This window comes from Carettochelys insculpta, chromosome 16 (genome assembly GCF_033958435.1).
Source record: "Carettochelys insculpta isolate YL-2023 chromosome 16, ASM3395843v1, whole genome shotgun sequence".
Classification (NCBI taxonomy): Eukaryota; Metazoa; Chordata; order Testudines; family Carettochelyidae; genus Carettochelys; species Carettochelys insculpta.
This window is the reverse complement of record NC_134152.1, coordinates 2679629-2694376: the sequence shown is the minus strand read 5'-3', so window position 1 is coordinate 2694376 and position 14748 is coordinate 2679629. Positions and strand designations below refer to the sequence as shown.

The 14748-nt window shown below is 55.8% G+C and overlaps 1 protein-coding gene across 3 annotated transcripts; it reads left to right on the top strand.

Annotated features, from left to right (window-relative positions):
• The first annotated feature begins 411 nt into the window (after positions 1-411).
• Positions 412-14148, top strand: DECR2 (2,4-dienoyl-CoA reductase 2). 3 transcript variants are annotated; one of them, XM_075010494.1, is made up of 9 exons: positions 412-553; positions 1452-1520; positions 2691-2742; positions 4974-5109; positions 5944-6068; positions 9531-9624; positions 11115-11219; positions 11912-12100; positions 13401-14148. In XM_075010494.1, exons 1-9 carry the CDS (start codon positions 474-476, stop codon positions 13433-13435), a joined length of 885 nt encoding a protein of 294 aa, XP_074866595.1. In that variant the 5' UTR covers positions 412-473; the 3' UTR covers positions 13436-14148. The 3 variants fall into 3 exon arrangements, with proteins under 3 accessions (XP_074866595.1, XP_074866592.1, XP_074866594.1); XM_075010491.1 differs by having other exon boundaries at positions 435-553; positions 11912-12129; XM_075010493.1 differs by lacking the exon at positions 412-553 and adding an exon at positions 611-674.
• Positions 14149-14748: the final 600 nt, after the last annotated feature.

The following is a 14748-nucleotide window of genomic DNA, read 5'->3' as shown; positions in this document are numbered from 1 at the left end:
TAGGGAAGAGCAGACCCCGGCAGCCCCGCACGTGGGTAACCCCAGCAGCGGCGGGCCCCAGCCAGAAGCCGCAGGCTGCCCACCTGGCAGAGATGCGCTTGGCCCCGTGCCTCAGTTTCCCTGGCCACCCAATGGCCGCGTGCACCGTGCCTCAGTTTCCCCAGCTGCCAAGCCCGGCCCATGCCGCGCGCTGAGCTGGAAGCGCCGCGGCCAGACCCCCACAAGCGGGTCGAACCCGCTCCGGCACCGGCCCGGCCGAGCCCCGCTGCTCCGCACGGAGAGCCAGGAGAGCCGTGCGCGTGCGCATGCGCCGCGAGAAGAGAAACGCCCCCCCCCCCCCAATCTCCCGCTAGGCGGGACTACAAGCCCCGAAGGACTACAACTCCCGGCGCGCCCCGCGCCGAGCCAGCCGCTGCGCAGGCGCAGGAGGGGAAGCCCTTTGCGGAGAGGGGTGCCGAGCCGCGCTGGGAGCCATGGCCCAGCCGCCGGCGGACGTGGGCTCCGATGAGTGTCTGCCGGACTACACCCACCTCTTCAGCCCGCGCCTGCTGCAGTGAGTGCGGCCCGAGCCGTGCCTCAGTTTCCCCGGGCCGCCCGAGTGGGGCAGGGCTCGGCGTTCGGGGGGCGGTGCCCCAGAGCGGGGCCGGCGGGGCGCTAAGCGCGGGGCGCCGCAGGTGAGAGGCGGGGAAACTGAGGCACGGTGGGGTGCAGGGACTCAGCTGGCTAGAGGCAGAGCCGGGCTGGAATCCAGGTCTGCTGCGCCCCAGTCCGCTGCTCTGCCCAGCAGGCAACGCCGCAGCCGTGTACAATAGCGTGGTTTGTGCTCCGGGGGTTTCAGCTGTGCAGATACTGTGAGCTAAACCGATGCTTTAGAGAGCGTTTACACGCACGCACGCACTTTGCACTCGTGCAGCTAAACTCCCCTAGCCTACTGTGTGCAGCCATATGCCAGGGAAGGGAAGTGGACCTGAGCGATGATTACTGTTCTCTGATAGAGTCAGATTCCTAATGTGAATAGCCCCCTGGATTTGGATTAACCCCACGCTCAGTAGGGAAAGTGCTCGGGACTTGCCCCCTCTGTGGAAGGGGTTTCTGCAGGCAGACAAATTCTTATAGCAGATGGACGTCACTGCCTCAGTTAATTCAGCCTCAGGAGCCAGTAAACTGCAGAGGCCTGAGATTAAGTACTCTGATCATGCTGTAATTTAACATGGTGCATGCTAGTATCTGATCTGCTTCCTAGGGCAGCCACCATGGCAGGAACCCCCTGTCCGACTCCACAAGGTGGGCTACCTGTTGCACCCGGGAGGTTGCTGTGTACGCACTCCCTATTACCACTGTGCCTTCAGCTTGGGTCCGTGGTGCCCTCCCTGACTGGGTCAGGACAATGTCCAGAAGAATTCCACATGAAAGAATTTGGCTTTGAATGGCTTTTCTTCCTCTGCCAACAGGGGCAAAGTTGCATTCATCACTGGAGGTGGCTCTGGGATTGGATTCCGTGTAGCGGAAATTTTCATGAGGTATGGCTCCTCCTCCACAATTTTGCTCTCACCAAGTTGCTCTACTTTCATAGTCCTCAGCTCCCTCATTTTGCTGAACCACCCCAGAGAGAACACCCTTTCATTTTCACCCTTGAATTCACCCTTTCATTTTCCTGACTTCATTTGGCTGCTGGCTCCCAGTTAGCTTCATGCATGCCACAGTCTATTGTGGACAGCTGTGTGCTTGTGATTTCCAGGGCAGTTCATGTTCAAAGAGTACTCATTTATTTTCCTATCCAGTACTGTCTTACAAACCTAAAATAAATTCACTCCAGGGTACCTGTTCTGTATGCTTCCTATATTCATGTCTAGCCAGTCCAGGGAGAATTCATCCCATTAGCAAGGTGGATGATTTATGTTCTAGTCCTGTCTTTCAGACCCTGATGATTAGACTATAGCAAAGGCAGGGAGAGACATCCCTGGCCACGTTAACCATCAAACTTGTTTAATTCTCTTTACTGATGTGCACTGAACATATTGTTGATGCTCAATTAAATTCTATTGAATGTCTGTCATTGCTGATCGACCCTTTCCTTGCCTTCTGAACAAGTTGCTCTCTGATCTGGTTGTTCTTCAAAATAACTGTGTATTTTTACTTTTGGTAACCCTTGCAACAGCCGTATAACTGGGTTTGAATTTAACCTGAGCATGCTACAGATTGAACACTCCAAATTCTCTGAGGCTGTCTTTGCAACCTTTTCCTCTTATACTTTCTTTGGGTGATGAATCCCCATCGGCACTGTTACAGACACACAGATTAATATAGTCTGACCTGCATAATACAGAGCAGACAATCTCACCCAGTGATTCCTGCATCCTGTCTATGTCTTCTGCTGAGTTAGACTAGATCTTTCAAAAAGAAAGAGGGAGCCAGCTTACCTTTGCGGGGCCCATTGTGGAGGGAGAAAGTGTGTCGTAGATAATACTACCTGCTTTCGAGCACTGTAGAAAAGGGAAGTGAGAGAGTTCAGCCTATCTCCGTCCCCTGAAAGTGCTGTGGTTAGAAGTTCTGAGGCATTCTCGTGGTGGCGCTCAGCTTCAGGTTTACTAAGGCAGTGTGGGTGTGACAACTTCTGTAAAGATTTTGTTAGATGAGCTGTGTGAGATTTATGCAAAGCATTCAGTGTCCCCATTGGGGTGTCTTTGCAGGCATGGCTGCCGTACAATCATTGCCAGCAGGAACTTGCAGAGAGTATCTGAGGTGAGTAGCTGGGAATCTGGTAGGGAAGGAACTGGGAGAGCCAAGATCATTCTTGCATATGTCCAGAAAGACCAGACTCCCACAGGGGCAGTAAAGCATAGTGTTACCAAACACCTAATAAACTACACCCTCTCTTCTTACTGTGCACGTCTGGGAGCCTGGCCAGTTCCAGGGGCTTCGGTCTCAGAAAGACAAGCAGTGAGCTGTGCGTGTATCACAAGGAGTGTTAGGATAGGGCTGCACTAAGGATCCTCTTGGTGAGATTTGTTGCATTTTGGATTAGTCTGCCAAGGGTGGTAGTGGTGGAACTTTCAGTGCTTGAGTTATTTAGAGCAGGATCAGACGGCGCACCAGAAAAATCAATTGTAGTAGCAGTACCAAGCTCTTATCTAGTGATTTTTCATCCATAGATCTCCAGGTGCTTTACTGGGGTGTTTGTGTCAGGGGAGGGGGTAAGAAAATATCGTTAGCCCCATTTTACAGGTGGAGAAATTGAGGCGCAGAAAGGAAGTGATCTGTCCAGTTAAGCTAGTGTCAGAACTAGGAATGGGGGCTCAGGATATCCTGCGTTCCAGTCCAGTATAGGGACTAATCCTGTGTTGGCTCAAGAAGCTGGACTTCCTGGGACCTAGTGGCTTTTTTCAGTCACTGTATGCTGGTTTTTGTATGGTTAAAAGGGCGGTAAAAAGAATGAAATCATAGAAAGCAGGGAAAGGAAAAAGGCCTCTCAGACGTAGCTGGGCATGATGCTAAACAGAATGACTTTGTTCAAGAGCTTTGCTTGTTTTGTTTCAATCAAATCAAAGCCTCCAATTGTTAGCCGGTGTTTTTCATGCAGATTCCTGAAGTAAGAGCAGGACGTACAATGTAAATCAGCATCCGCTTCACCTTAGGTGCAGCACTGCAAACCCTGAGCACTTGAAACATCACGAGTCGGGCTAAAAATCCCCCACAGGACTTCTTAAAAAATGTTGGGCTCTCTTTGTATTTGTGTTTTGGAGTCATTCAGTCATATTTTCACTTTTCTGTGCGATTGTAGGGATAGAAAATTCCTTGTTATTTATTCGTGTAATAAAAGCTGAGCACCTCATAAAATCACTTCACTCCTGGAGCTGGGGCTACAAGAAAAAAAACCAAGTGTGAAATGTGCTGAAATTGCAAGACAACATAACAAGCCATGGGCCTACCTCACTCTATTCTGGTTTGCACCTCATTGTTTGACACTGTAGGCTGGTGGAGAGGTCAACACATCTTGAAAAAATCCTGAAACTGACAGACCGGAGGCAGAGTCAGCAGCCCTACCTCTGCGGGGCAGGGGACGTGGCTGTTCTCACCCTGCTCTTCGGGGGGCTGGCGCCATAATGGTTCTGCAGCTGATGGGTGCATAAGCTCAGTCCACCTCCTTGCTCCCTCACCTGCTCCATGTGGACTGGCTCCAGAACCCTGATACTCTCCCGTGGTTTTCCCCACAGCAACAGCCCATGTGGTTCCACCAAAGCTGTGGCTTCTCTCGGGGAGCTGGCAGGCAATGTTCCTTCTCGTTTTTTCCATCCGGGGTGGAATAAATTTTGTTATGTGCACTAAGCCATGTGTGGATGTGCCTCACCAATAGAAACACATGTTGCGCACTGTGAGTGTTGCTGGGTCGTCTGCTAATCAGCTGGGCGGCACCTGAATCTGTCCTGGGGGGCCGCCTCAACGCTAAGCTTACAGGGAACGCTGGTGACATATAGGCCAAGAGCAGCCTGGCTCTGGTCTGCTCGTATTTTGCTGGTTTTCCCACAGCTGCCAGGCAAGCATGCGTGTGCAGACTGTGTCCTGTGCCATCCCTCAGGGGAAGGTGGGGGCCCCAGGACCTAGTCTAAAAATGTGGGGGTCCCAAACTGTGCTTTAGGGACTTTTGCTTTCGCTCCTCCGTGCAGCCTGATCTGGTCGACTCCAGCCTCGGCCAGTGTCCCTACCCAGCCTGGCCGTGTAAAGAGGCTTTAAGGCTGAAGGAAGCACCAGAGAGGGGTGCCTTACAGGGTGGGGGTGAGGTCTGAATCTGGGCTCCGGCTCCTCCAGCAGCAGGTGAGGGGCGGGCGGGGGAGAGACGGGCTGGTGGAACCTGGCGGGGGTGGGGCTCAGTAAAGCCTCCGACTTAATGGCCGTCTGGGTTTGACGGACCCCACCCCCACCCGTACGCCGTTAAAGCGAAGGTTTATCGTAATACATCTTTCGCGCTTTACCAGGCTGCTAAGAAACTAGAAGCTGCCACAGGTCAGCGTTGCCTGCCCCTTTCTCTAGATGTCCGGCAGCCCCAGACCATCCTGGCAGCAGTGGACGAGGCTCTGAAAGAGTTTGAACACATTGACATCCTCGTTAATGGTGAGTTGCTTGCAAAGTGAGGGGAGCGACAGGCCCCTTGCAAACCTGCGTGCTGCAGGGAACGCAGTCCTCACCAGCTGAGGGTCAGGGAGAAATCTCCCTCCCCACCGGGAAGGGGTGTTCTGTAGCGTTGGGTGTGGTGCTGGCACGGCTTAGTGCTGGTCCCGCGGGGAAGAGGATTCAGGCCTGCAGTGCCCAGTGACCCGAGTGTGGGAGTACAGGTCCCAGTAACACCTCCGTCCCCAGCCAGCAGGGTTCCCCACTCCTCTCTGACTCTGGCCCCCGCGGTGTCCCCCACTGAAGCATCAATTCAAGCCGCCCCTGCCAGGCTGATGGCGACTTGGATCGCAGCCAGCCCTTTGGTAGCCAGTTGTCCCGGTCATATTCTTCCTTGCAGGCCAGCGGTGGCGGTGCCGGGGCCACGGCTTCTCTCTGCGCAAAGAGCCCTTCACCCAGCTCTGGGCTGTGCCCAGGTCCTGGCAGCTTTGCTGCCCCAGCGAGCAAGGGGCTCTACCACAGGAGCTGTAAGACGCTGGGGACTTTCCTGGACAGCACAGCAGAGGCCCGAGGGGCACCCTTAAAAATGTCCATAGCTATCTAATGGGGCAGCAGTCAAGTTACGGTGCCCCACCGAAACTGAGGGACAGGAGCCATCCAGGCCCGAGGCCATAAGCAAGTTACATCGACACGGGCTCACCAGTGTGGCTCTGGGTTGGTAGCCTGAGGCTGGCTCACGTGGTCTCTGTATAGTGAACCATTAGGAGGACCCATCCGATAAGAGGTCCCAGCAGCCTGCTGCCCACTGACTGCTCCCTGGATGCTCTCCCTCTCCAGGTGCAGCTGGTAACTTCCTGTGCCCAGCCAGCGCTTTGTCCTTCAATGCCTATAAAACAGTGATCGACATCGACACCCTGGGCACCTTCAACGTCTGCAAGGTGCTCTATGACAAATGCTTGCGGGTGAGTTCCCGGGCCTGCGATTGGGGGGAGGGTGCCGGGGGTGCTACCATGGATAAATGGCTGCTGAAACCCTTGCTGTTGTGGCCTGAGACAGTTCGGCGTGGGGGGGTGTCGATGGGCCTGCCTGTTGTCACTGGCGACTCCCTTTTGTACCGGTCGCCACTGGGGGAAAAATCTCCCTGACTGCTCTGTGCGCTTTAGAAATGTCAAGTGTTACTTGTGACCCTGGGCCTTTGTCTCTTTCCTCTCCACTCCCTCGTGTCAGCTGTGGGGCACTCCCCCCGTTTGCCAGGCTGAGAGTGCAAGACGGGGAGAGAGAGGGTTAGGTGTAGCGTGTCTGTTACCTTCCCATCCTGGTTTTGTTTGGACAGAACAAGGGGACTGTGTACTGGTATTCACTCAGAAACCAGCTGCAAAGGTCTTTTTCCTCACCTGTGGCTGTCACCACATCGCCCCTCTCTTCCCATCTCTCCCTGGCTCCCTCTTCTCCTGCCTGTCGATCGTAAGCAGCTGCCTTCACTGCCAAGGTGCTCCATAGCCAATTCCTGCCGCCGCTAGTCCTCTCATGCTGTATTGAAAGGCTGCCTTTTGCCTGCAAGGATCCAGGATGGCAACTTCCGTCGCTCGCGTGTTAACGTCCCAACAGTCCCCTTCTGCCTGGAAGCAACTCCCTATTAACACCAGAAAAAGCCACCTCATCAGCCTCTTCCAAGCCCCCCGCTTACCAGCGTTCCCTGCAAGCTGAGTGCATGGGCGGCCACCCAGGAGAGAGTCACATCCCACCCAGCTGAGTAGCAGAGCAGCCCGAGCTGGCAGCTTGGGGTCCTCCTGGTGGTGCACCTCTGCACATGCTTCGGTGCACATATCAATACTTATTCCGCACACACATGGGGAAAGTGAGAGGGAACATGACTTGGAACTCCCCTTTGCCGCGGTGTGTACAAAACACTTGACCATGTTTCAGCTGCTGGTGTGCTGAGGCCACTGCTGGTCGTGCTGATTGATCTTGTCTCGTTAACGGCCCATGTTCCACCACTTTTCTGCCTCTGCCTGTCTTTCCTTTCCGTCTGCGCTGGTCCTCGCAGAAGTGATACCAACAGCAGGAACTTCCCCAGGCGCTGCCATTCCCCTGTGAGCTTCGGGTGGCTGCCTGTAAATGAGCTTTGGGTGACCCCCTCTTATTGAGTCTCTCTCCAGCCCAAAGCCTTCGTTTTCCCCTTGAGGCCTCTCATCTGCTGCCTTCTCCTGCCTCTTCAGGGGTTCTTGCACCTCTCTAGAACCAGGCTGCTGTTGCCTGGGTTTGAGATTAGATTACTTACGAATTTCCAGCTATTACTTTGAGGGCTGATGGGGTTTTGTCGCAGCATTATGAGCAGAATTGAAATTGTGCTGTGGTTGGGAATGCACTACAGGAACTCTGGTGTATTTACAGATGTCGTTTGTTAACACATTTAGCACCGTCACAAACTCCTGAGCTCACACGAGCTGCATGTCCGTATACGCAGACTGTTCCTTCTAGAACAACCTGACGTGTCGGCCCTGGTCGTCTTCCTCACCTTCCCCGTCCGCACAAGTGGCTGCTGTTCTGACCCCTCCCAGGGACGACATCTCCTCCTGCTGCTGCTCCTACACTGGATGCCCCTTTCGTAACACGTTACGCTGGGTGGTAACGTGTGATGCAGCTTTGCCTAGGGGCTGTTTTCCTTTACTCCTCGGTCGTACTTCCTCACCTCACAAATGGCAAAGTGGCGTTTTCCTGTGTGTTAGTAAATTGCTGATTTTTATCTCGAGTACATGCACCTTGACTTGGTTATCTGAGTCAGAAGTTCTGGGTATATGCACATTAACGTTGCCAGCTGGGCGAAAGGTCCCAGTTATATGTAAGGCAACTTTACCTTAGCTTAACTACAGGCTGCATCTCACAACACTAGAACTGGAAGGGACCTCGAGAGGTCATCAAGTCCAGCCCCCTGCCCTCACGTCCGGAGCCGGCACCGTCTAGATCTGCAACTGAAATAGCGAGAAGAGCCACTTTTTCAAATTCAGTTGCAAAATCAGTCCTTCGAGAGCCGCGGTGCCTGTGAATACGAGACAGCCCTTTGTAAATCACGTCAAACCGTAATTTTGGCACCCCTGTTTTAAGAGCAGTGCCCACGGCCCACGCACCATTATTTGTAGCACTTAGAAAGTTGGTACCCCATCTCCAGGCTTCACCCGTTTCAGCCCCCAAATCTACCCTCCTGCCCCCGAGCTTTGCCCCCATCAGCCCCTCCACCACTCCCAGGCTTAACCCCCTCAGCTGCAAAACGCCCTCCTCCCCCAGGATTTACCTGCCTGAGATGACTACCTCTTCCCCTGCTCCCCATGTCCCCCTGCAGCCTGGGTGTTTATTTTAAGGGCTGTTTGGAAGGAGCGACTGACTTCAGCTGGGAGAAAGCTGCAGCGCCCCGGGGCAGGAGGGTGTCACTGTGCTGGGTGCGCCCCCCTTGGACTCGACGCAACTGTGGCAAGCTGCATAGTCCAGCCCCACTGGGCTGGTTTGTGCATGGCAGGCGGCTCGAGCAGCCCTTGGCATTGGACAGCAGCTCCAGGAAGGCAGACCACTCTCGCCCTCCTTCTGCTGGCCAGCAGCAGCCCAGCTTCCTCCTCCTCTTCTCCAGCACCGCTCTGGCAGGGCAGGCTCGGCCACCCCTCCCCGCAGCTTCTCCTTCCCCTTCTCCGTCCCTCCCGGGGCTCCCTGCCGCCGCTGACTCCATGTGCGGCTCTGGGGGTCGCTGCCTCTTAAGCAAACAGCCCACAGCCCGTTTTGACGCGGGCTTTGTTCAGGTGGCGGTGGCGGCCTCCAGAGCTGCACGTGGAGTCCACAGCGGCAGCGCTTGGAGCTGCATGTTGCTGACCCCGATCTAGATCATCCCCGATCGGTGTCTGTCTAACCTGCTCTTAAATATCTCCAGCGACGGAGGCTCCGCAACGTCCCCAGGTAATTTACTCCCGGGCTGACCACCTCGACAGGACGCCTTTCCTCATGTCCAACCCAAAGCTCCCTTGCTGCAGTTTAAGCCCATCGCCCGTCCCTGTGTGGCCCCTTGCGCTGTAGCCTAACTATGTGAAGACAAAGCTATGGGGGCCTATTACAATAAAGCTACAATCGAACCAGGAGGAAATGAGAAATCTGAAAGAAAAGATTGTCACGTGGAGGCAGGTTCGCCCTCTAGGCCGCCCCGCAGACTGACAGCTGGGAAGGAGAGAGATCTGGTGACTGATCCAAAGCAGGGAAGCGTTCAGAGAGCCGGGCAGAGACGGCCGAACCCCAGCCGTTGGGCAGACAATCCCTGTTCTTCACCAGACCTGTTTTGCCTTTAGGGTATTTCTCTGTTCCAAGCCACTTGCAGGACCAGGTCGTGCTGCCCCATCGGACGATGTCTCTGCTGTGTGCCCTAACTGCCTGTCTCGTTTATCCAGGACCGTGGCGGGGTCATTGTTAACATCACAGCAACCTTGAGCTACAGAGGTCAGGCTCTCCAGGTGCATGCTGGGACAGCCAAGGCGGCTGTAGGTACGGTAACCACACCTGACCCGTTTGGTTTCTTCCTGTGCCTTCCACATTGCCGAAACCCAGCTGTCTTGCTGGTTCTTACAGCGCAGCTGATGGGGAGAGTCGGTATAATGATACTGCCGTGTTGCGTAGTACCCTCCTCCTGGTCCAGGCAGCACAAGCCCAGAGGCCCGGGGGTATGCAGCACTGATGGCTAGGCGGCGTAAGGCATTGTGTCCCCGCTTCCACTGTCTCTGCTCGCCGCTGCCCAGGACGTGACGTTGCAGAAAAGTTGACCCGGGGGACACATTCTGGGGTGTCCTCAGCAAACCGTGATTTTTGCAGAAAGGGAAAAGAACTGAGAGGAAACTGATGACAACTGGTTTGGACACACTGTTCACCCCTCAGGCAGCCCACCTGCAACGGAGCCTTTGGCAGATCGGCGCCAAACTCACTCGCCACTTGCGGCCAATCCAAAGCCCACTGCGGTCAGTGGGAGCGTTTCCACAAACCTTTGGATCTGGCACTGAGTGACTGGCCAGGTCACAATGAGCTGGGGACAGAGGCAGCGTTCCCTGTAACCTGAGCGCTTGGGCAGCTGCCCAGGAGAAATTCGGGTGCCAGTCAGCTGATTAGCGGAGCACCCACAGCTGTCAGCGTATATTTCTGCGGTGGTGCACATCCGCACTGGCCTGGGTGTGCATCACAAAATTTATTCCACCCCCAGGTAGGAAAAATAGAGGGAACCCTGGACAGAGTTCTGTTTAGAATGCTGGCCTGTGCTGGGCTCGGTCCAGCAGGCCTCACTATGCCGCCAGGCTCCCCAGCCTGTTAATGCCAGGCAGTGTTAGTCACATGGCCGTGTGCAAACTCACGCATTGCCAGGGCCACTGCAGAAGCCAGATGGCAGCAATAAAAGGCCCTCCAGCAGCAGGCGGGCACAGCCTCTTGGAGCAGGTATCTGCAGAGGGCCACCTGCTTCCCCACTCCTGTGCAGTTGGGCTCTGCCGCTTCATTCAGATGCTCAGCACCAGTGTTCCCTGTAAGCCGCCCAGGAGAGATTCAGGTGCTGCTCAGGTGATTGGCAGAGCGCCCACAGCTGGCGCTTTGTTTCCGCTGGCGGTGCACATTTATACACCGTGCATGCAACAAAATTTATTCCACATATGGTGGAAAAGATTAGTGGGAACATTGCTCAGCATCCTTCATACTTCTCATTTCCCCGACCCTGCTGTAACGTTTAGACCTACTGTGCGGCAGCCCTGCAATCCCAGTCTGTCCCCCAGCCCAGAGCGCTCTGCTGCTCCAGCTCTAGGCATGCCATCCTGCCACAGCTCTGCCGAAACCCCTCAGTCTGACCCACAGCACCCTGTGCTGGTCACTCTCACCCCTTTGCTCCCCACCTGGCCCGCCAGTTTCCCGACTCTGGGCGCGGCCCCCTTTGCTCAGACAGAAATCCCCTCGCTGGTGTTGCTCGTCCTTCATTCTGCCGTTAATGTCCTTCCTCCCAGACGCAATGACCAGGCACCTGGCGGTGGAGTGGGGGCCCAACAACATCCGGGTGAACAGCCTGGCGCCAGGCCCCGTTACAGGCACCGAGGGATACCGCCGCCTCGGTAAGTGACTCCAGCAGCAGTCCCAAGGGGAGGTTTCTCCCACGAGCTGCGGCTTTCTCTGATTAGTGTGACTGTATGTGTGCAAGGAGGGGGTGTGCCTCTGCTGTGCCCTGGCCAGGGTCCTGCTGCAAGCAGCTGGCGCGGTGGTGGGCAGCGTGCAGCCAGAGCGCCACGTGCAGTCCATCAGGGTTCTGTGTGCGGCACCAGGATACTCTGTTCCTGTAGCCCACGCGCAGGGTTGCCAGATTCCGCTGGTTGCCATCCGTGGAATTTTGTTCCTAGCGGTGTTAGGAAAGTGGCAGGGCCCGGGAAGGGAGGCGCAAAAGCCACATGCTCCCTCCACCGCCAGTCACGGCGCTGCTGTGGGCCAGCGGCACCCCCTGCAGACGCCAGGCACGCACGCACAGCCGGAAAAACTACCCGAGCCTGGGAATCGGTCTTGGTCTTGTCGGGTTTGTGGCCCATTGAGGTGATGAAGAAGGGCCTCCTCCCTAGCCTAGGTTGCCCATTGCTGGGCTTGTGTGGTGCCCTGATGCTCACCGTCCCCTTCTTGTGGTGAAGCTGGGCAGGGACTTTGCACCACTGTGTTATTTACAGTGCCACCTGGTTGCAGCATTTCGCCCTGGGCTCCAGGACAGTCCCCAGTGGATAAACAGCCAAGGGCCTTAGCTTGTTTGGTTCTCTCTCTCTAGGCGGTGCTCAGGCAGAAGCGGACAGGCTCTTTGCTACCTTGCCCCTCCAGAGGGCTGGGAATAAGACGGAGATCGCCCACAGCGTGCTGTACTTGGCGAGCCCCCTGGCATCCTACGTGACTGGCACAACCCTGGTGGTGGATGGCGGGAGCTGGCTGACCTCCCCTAATGACTTCTCCGCGCTGTTGGGTATTGCATCACACTCTGCTAAGCTCTAGGTGATGTGTATTTCCCCCTCTGTGGGACTGTATAGCTTGGCCAGGCCTAATGGTTGAAAAGCTCTTGCTTTGCTACAGGCAACCCAGAGGCATTGGCTCAGGGGGGTGTCCCAGGCATAGTGCATTCCGGGTCCCAGGCGCGCAGGGTCTCCCTGCACTTGGCACCTGTGCATTCTGCCTGGGGCTGTGTTGCACTGACCCCCGTACTGCCTGTCGGTCACGCTGCTTTGCTGGTCACCGCCACGCCATTGGTTAATAGCTGTCCCGGTGCTGGAGTGCGATGGGGCAGGGGGACGGGGCCACATTGCAAAGGACTCTGCCTTTCCCACGGCAGCTTTCCAAAACTGGCCGTGTGAAATCCCTAAGTTCTGGGGGGTCACGTGCAGATTCTCCGTGGCCTGCGGCCACGCGCATGTTCAGCTCCCAGGCACACGGGGAGCAGAAATTCCTCTTCGAAAGCTCCCGGAGACTCGCAAAGCCTCATCTGGGGCACTTCCCCAGCCCACACAGAACCAGCCTCCGGCCCTGGCCAAGGAAGATCGGTGCCACCAAATGTGGAGACGTCCCTAAGCATAGTTAGGGAACACAGATGCGTGATTATTAAATCTGCAGTCTCTTCAACGCCCGGTGCCATTTCCCCGTCTCCCGCCCTAAAGCCCACAGGGCAGGGAAATTCCAGGGCAGCTGCTTTAGTCTGGGCAAAATTACAAAGTGTGTGTGCACGAGAGGATGTGCAGCAGAGCACTGGCTAATTCCCCCAAGGGAGGAGCTGCCCAACAGGGTCCAAAGGCCACGCTACATACATAACTCCAGAGAAGAGCCACGTGACGGAAAGTGGTGTAAAGACACTGGCGCGTGCTTGCCCACTGAGTGGGTGGGTAGTGGGAGTTAAACTCTGGGTCTCTGGTTCTTAACGTGCTAGCGCTACTGCCTAAGCAAAGGCCAAGCTGTTAGCCAAGGCTGACAGAGGCTCACACCAGCTACTGCCGAGGGGGATGGAGCCCAATGCTCCAGGGACTTAGCCGCAGCTGGATGTGGCAGATCAGAGCTGGGGTTTGGGCCTGGGTCTCCCGGGCCCATGGCGATGGGCCCTGATGACCAGGCTGCAGTCAGTCACTTTAGCAATAAGCTCCTGGTGTTATCTGAACAAGGGGAATCCCTGCCGGCCCAGTCTCCATCCCCCAGTGCTCCTTTGCACTCGCCTCAGGCTAGGTCATTCCACGACAGATTTCACGTCGATTTCACTCCCGGACTTCCCTTCTGTCCTACAGATTGTTGGGCCGTGGAAGCGAAAAAAGAGAAATGAGGAATGAGCCGGGACTGACAGGACACTGAGCAAACATTACAGCATTGGATACCCTGGGGCGCAGGCCAGAGATGACACCCAGGACCTCTGTCCGGCAGCCGTTGGGATGGCCCCGCTGGGGCACAAGTGACGGGCGAAGTTGAGGATTCGGTGTATGCCTGGGCTGGGGGAGGGGAGCTCCTGGAGCCCTGCCCAGGAGGGACCTGGGCCCAAGTTTGCTCCTGATTGTATTTTTGGAAGCTGGTCTGGCAGTAGCTGCGGCACAGGGGATTGTCTTTGGGGGGCGGGAAGGCCCCTGGCTGCAGCCATCTTCCACGTCACTTTGCCGATTTCATTCCTGTTACAACAAGCCCCCTTTGTGTCTGCTGAGTTGTCTTGGTAACACCAGAGAGCAGCCCTGCCACCCCTCTGTCTCTGTTCCCGGTGGATTTTTCCCAGCTTTAGCCCGTAAACAGCCAGTCTCTTCCCACATCGCTGGCTGGTGAGTTCCTCTGGGCGGACGTGCTCTGCAGATGGCTGTTCCAGGCAGCCAGAGGGCTAAGCAGTAGTCCCTCTTGCAGACTCAGTTCGCTTCCATTCCAGAGCTGAAGACCGCACAAGCCATTCTGGAAACGTGCACCCAGCGTGATCTCTGTGGTGTGTGCCACCTGCAGCCAGCCCTGAATTTCCATTCCCTTCCTGCACCTAATAACTAATAAACTATTTTGCTAGTCTTTAAAGTGCTACTTGACTGCTTTTTGTTTTGATTCCTGCACCTAGAGGGGCTTGTGACCACCCGGAGTCTGCCCTGTGAGTCCGTCGTCCCAGCATGGAACATCACCTGCAGCCAGCAGAAGAAGGCTGCCCCCTGCTGAAAGAGGGAGACTGCAGCCGCTTCAGATACACTGAGCGGCAGAGTCACCAGTCAGAAAAGCACCGGTACAGAGTCTACCAAACTTCCTGTGCAATTCAGTAGCAGGCCTGTAGTCTCGAGGGGCAACGTCACCTGATCTCCCATTCATCCCACTAGAATCACGGTGGCTCAGCGGCCTGAGAGAGTCCCAGCCCACAAATTTTTATTATGCCGCAGGGACACGTCTCAGCTGCGCGTGGCTGGGCTCCAGACAGTGGGGGAGCCAGAGGTTTTGCAATTGGGGAAACGAGCAGCAGGCAGTTTGGCTTGGGAGATGAGCACCCGAGTCAAATGATCAAATGAGTAGCACTGAAATAGTTAATGGGGACAATGTGGTGTAAATTTCAAACTCCCTATGAGAGAGATGGGGCAGTTCTCACCTCTCCGCCTGTGGCCGGCAACAGTCAGGTCAGTTACACTC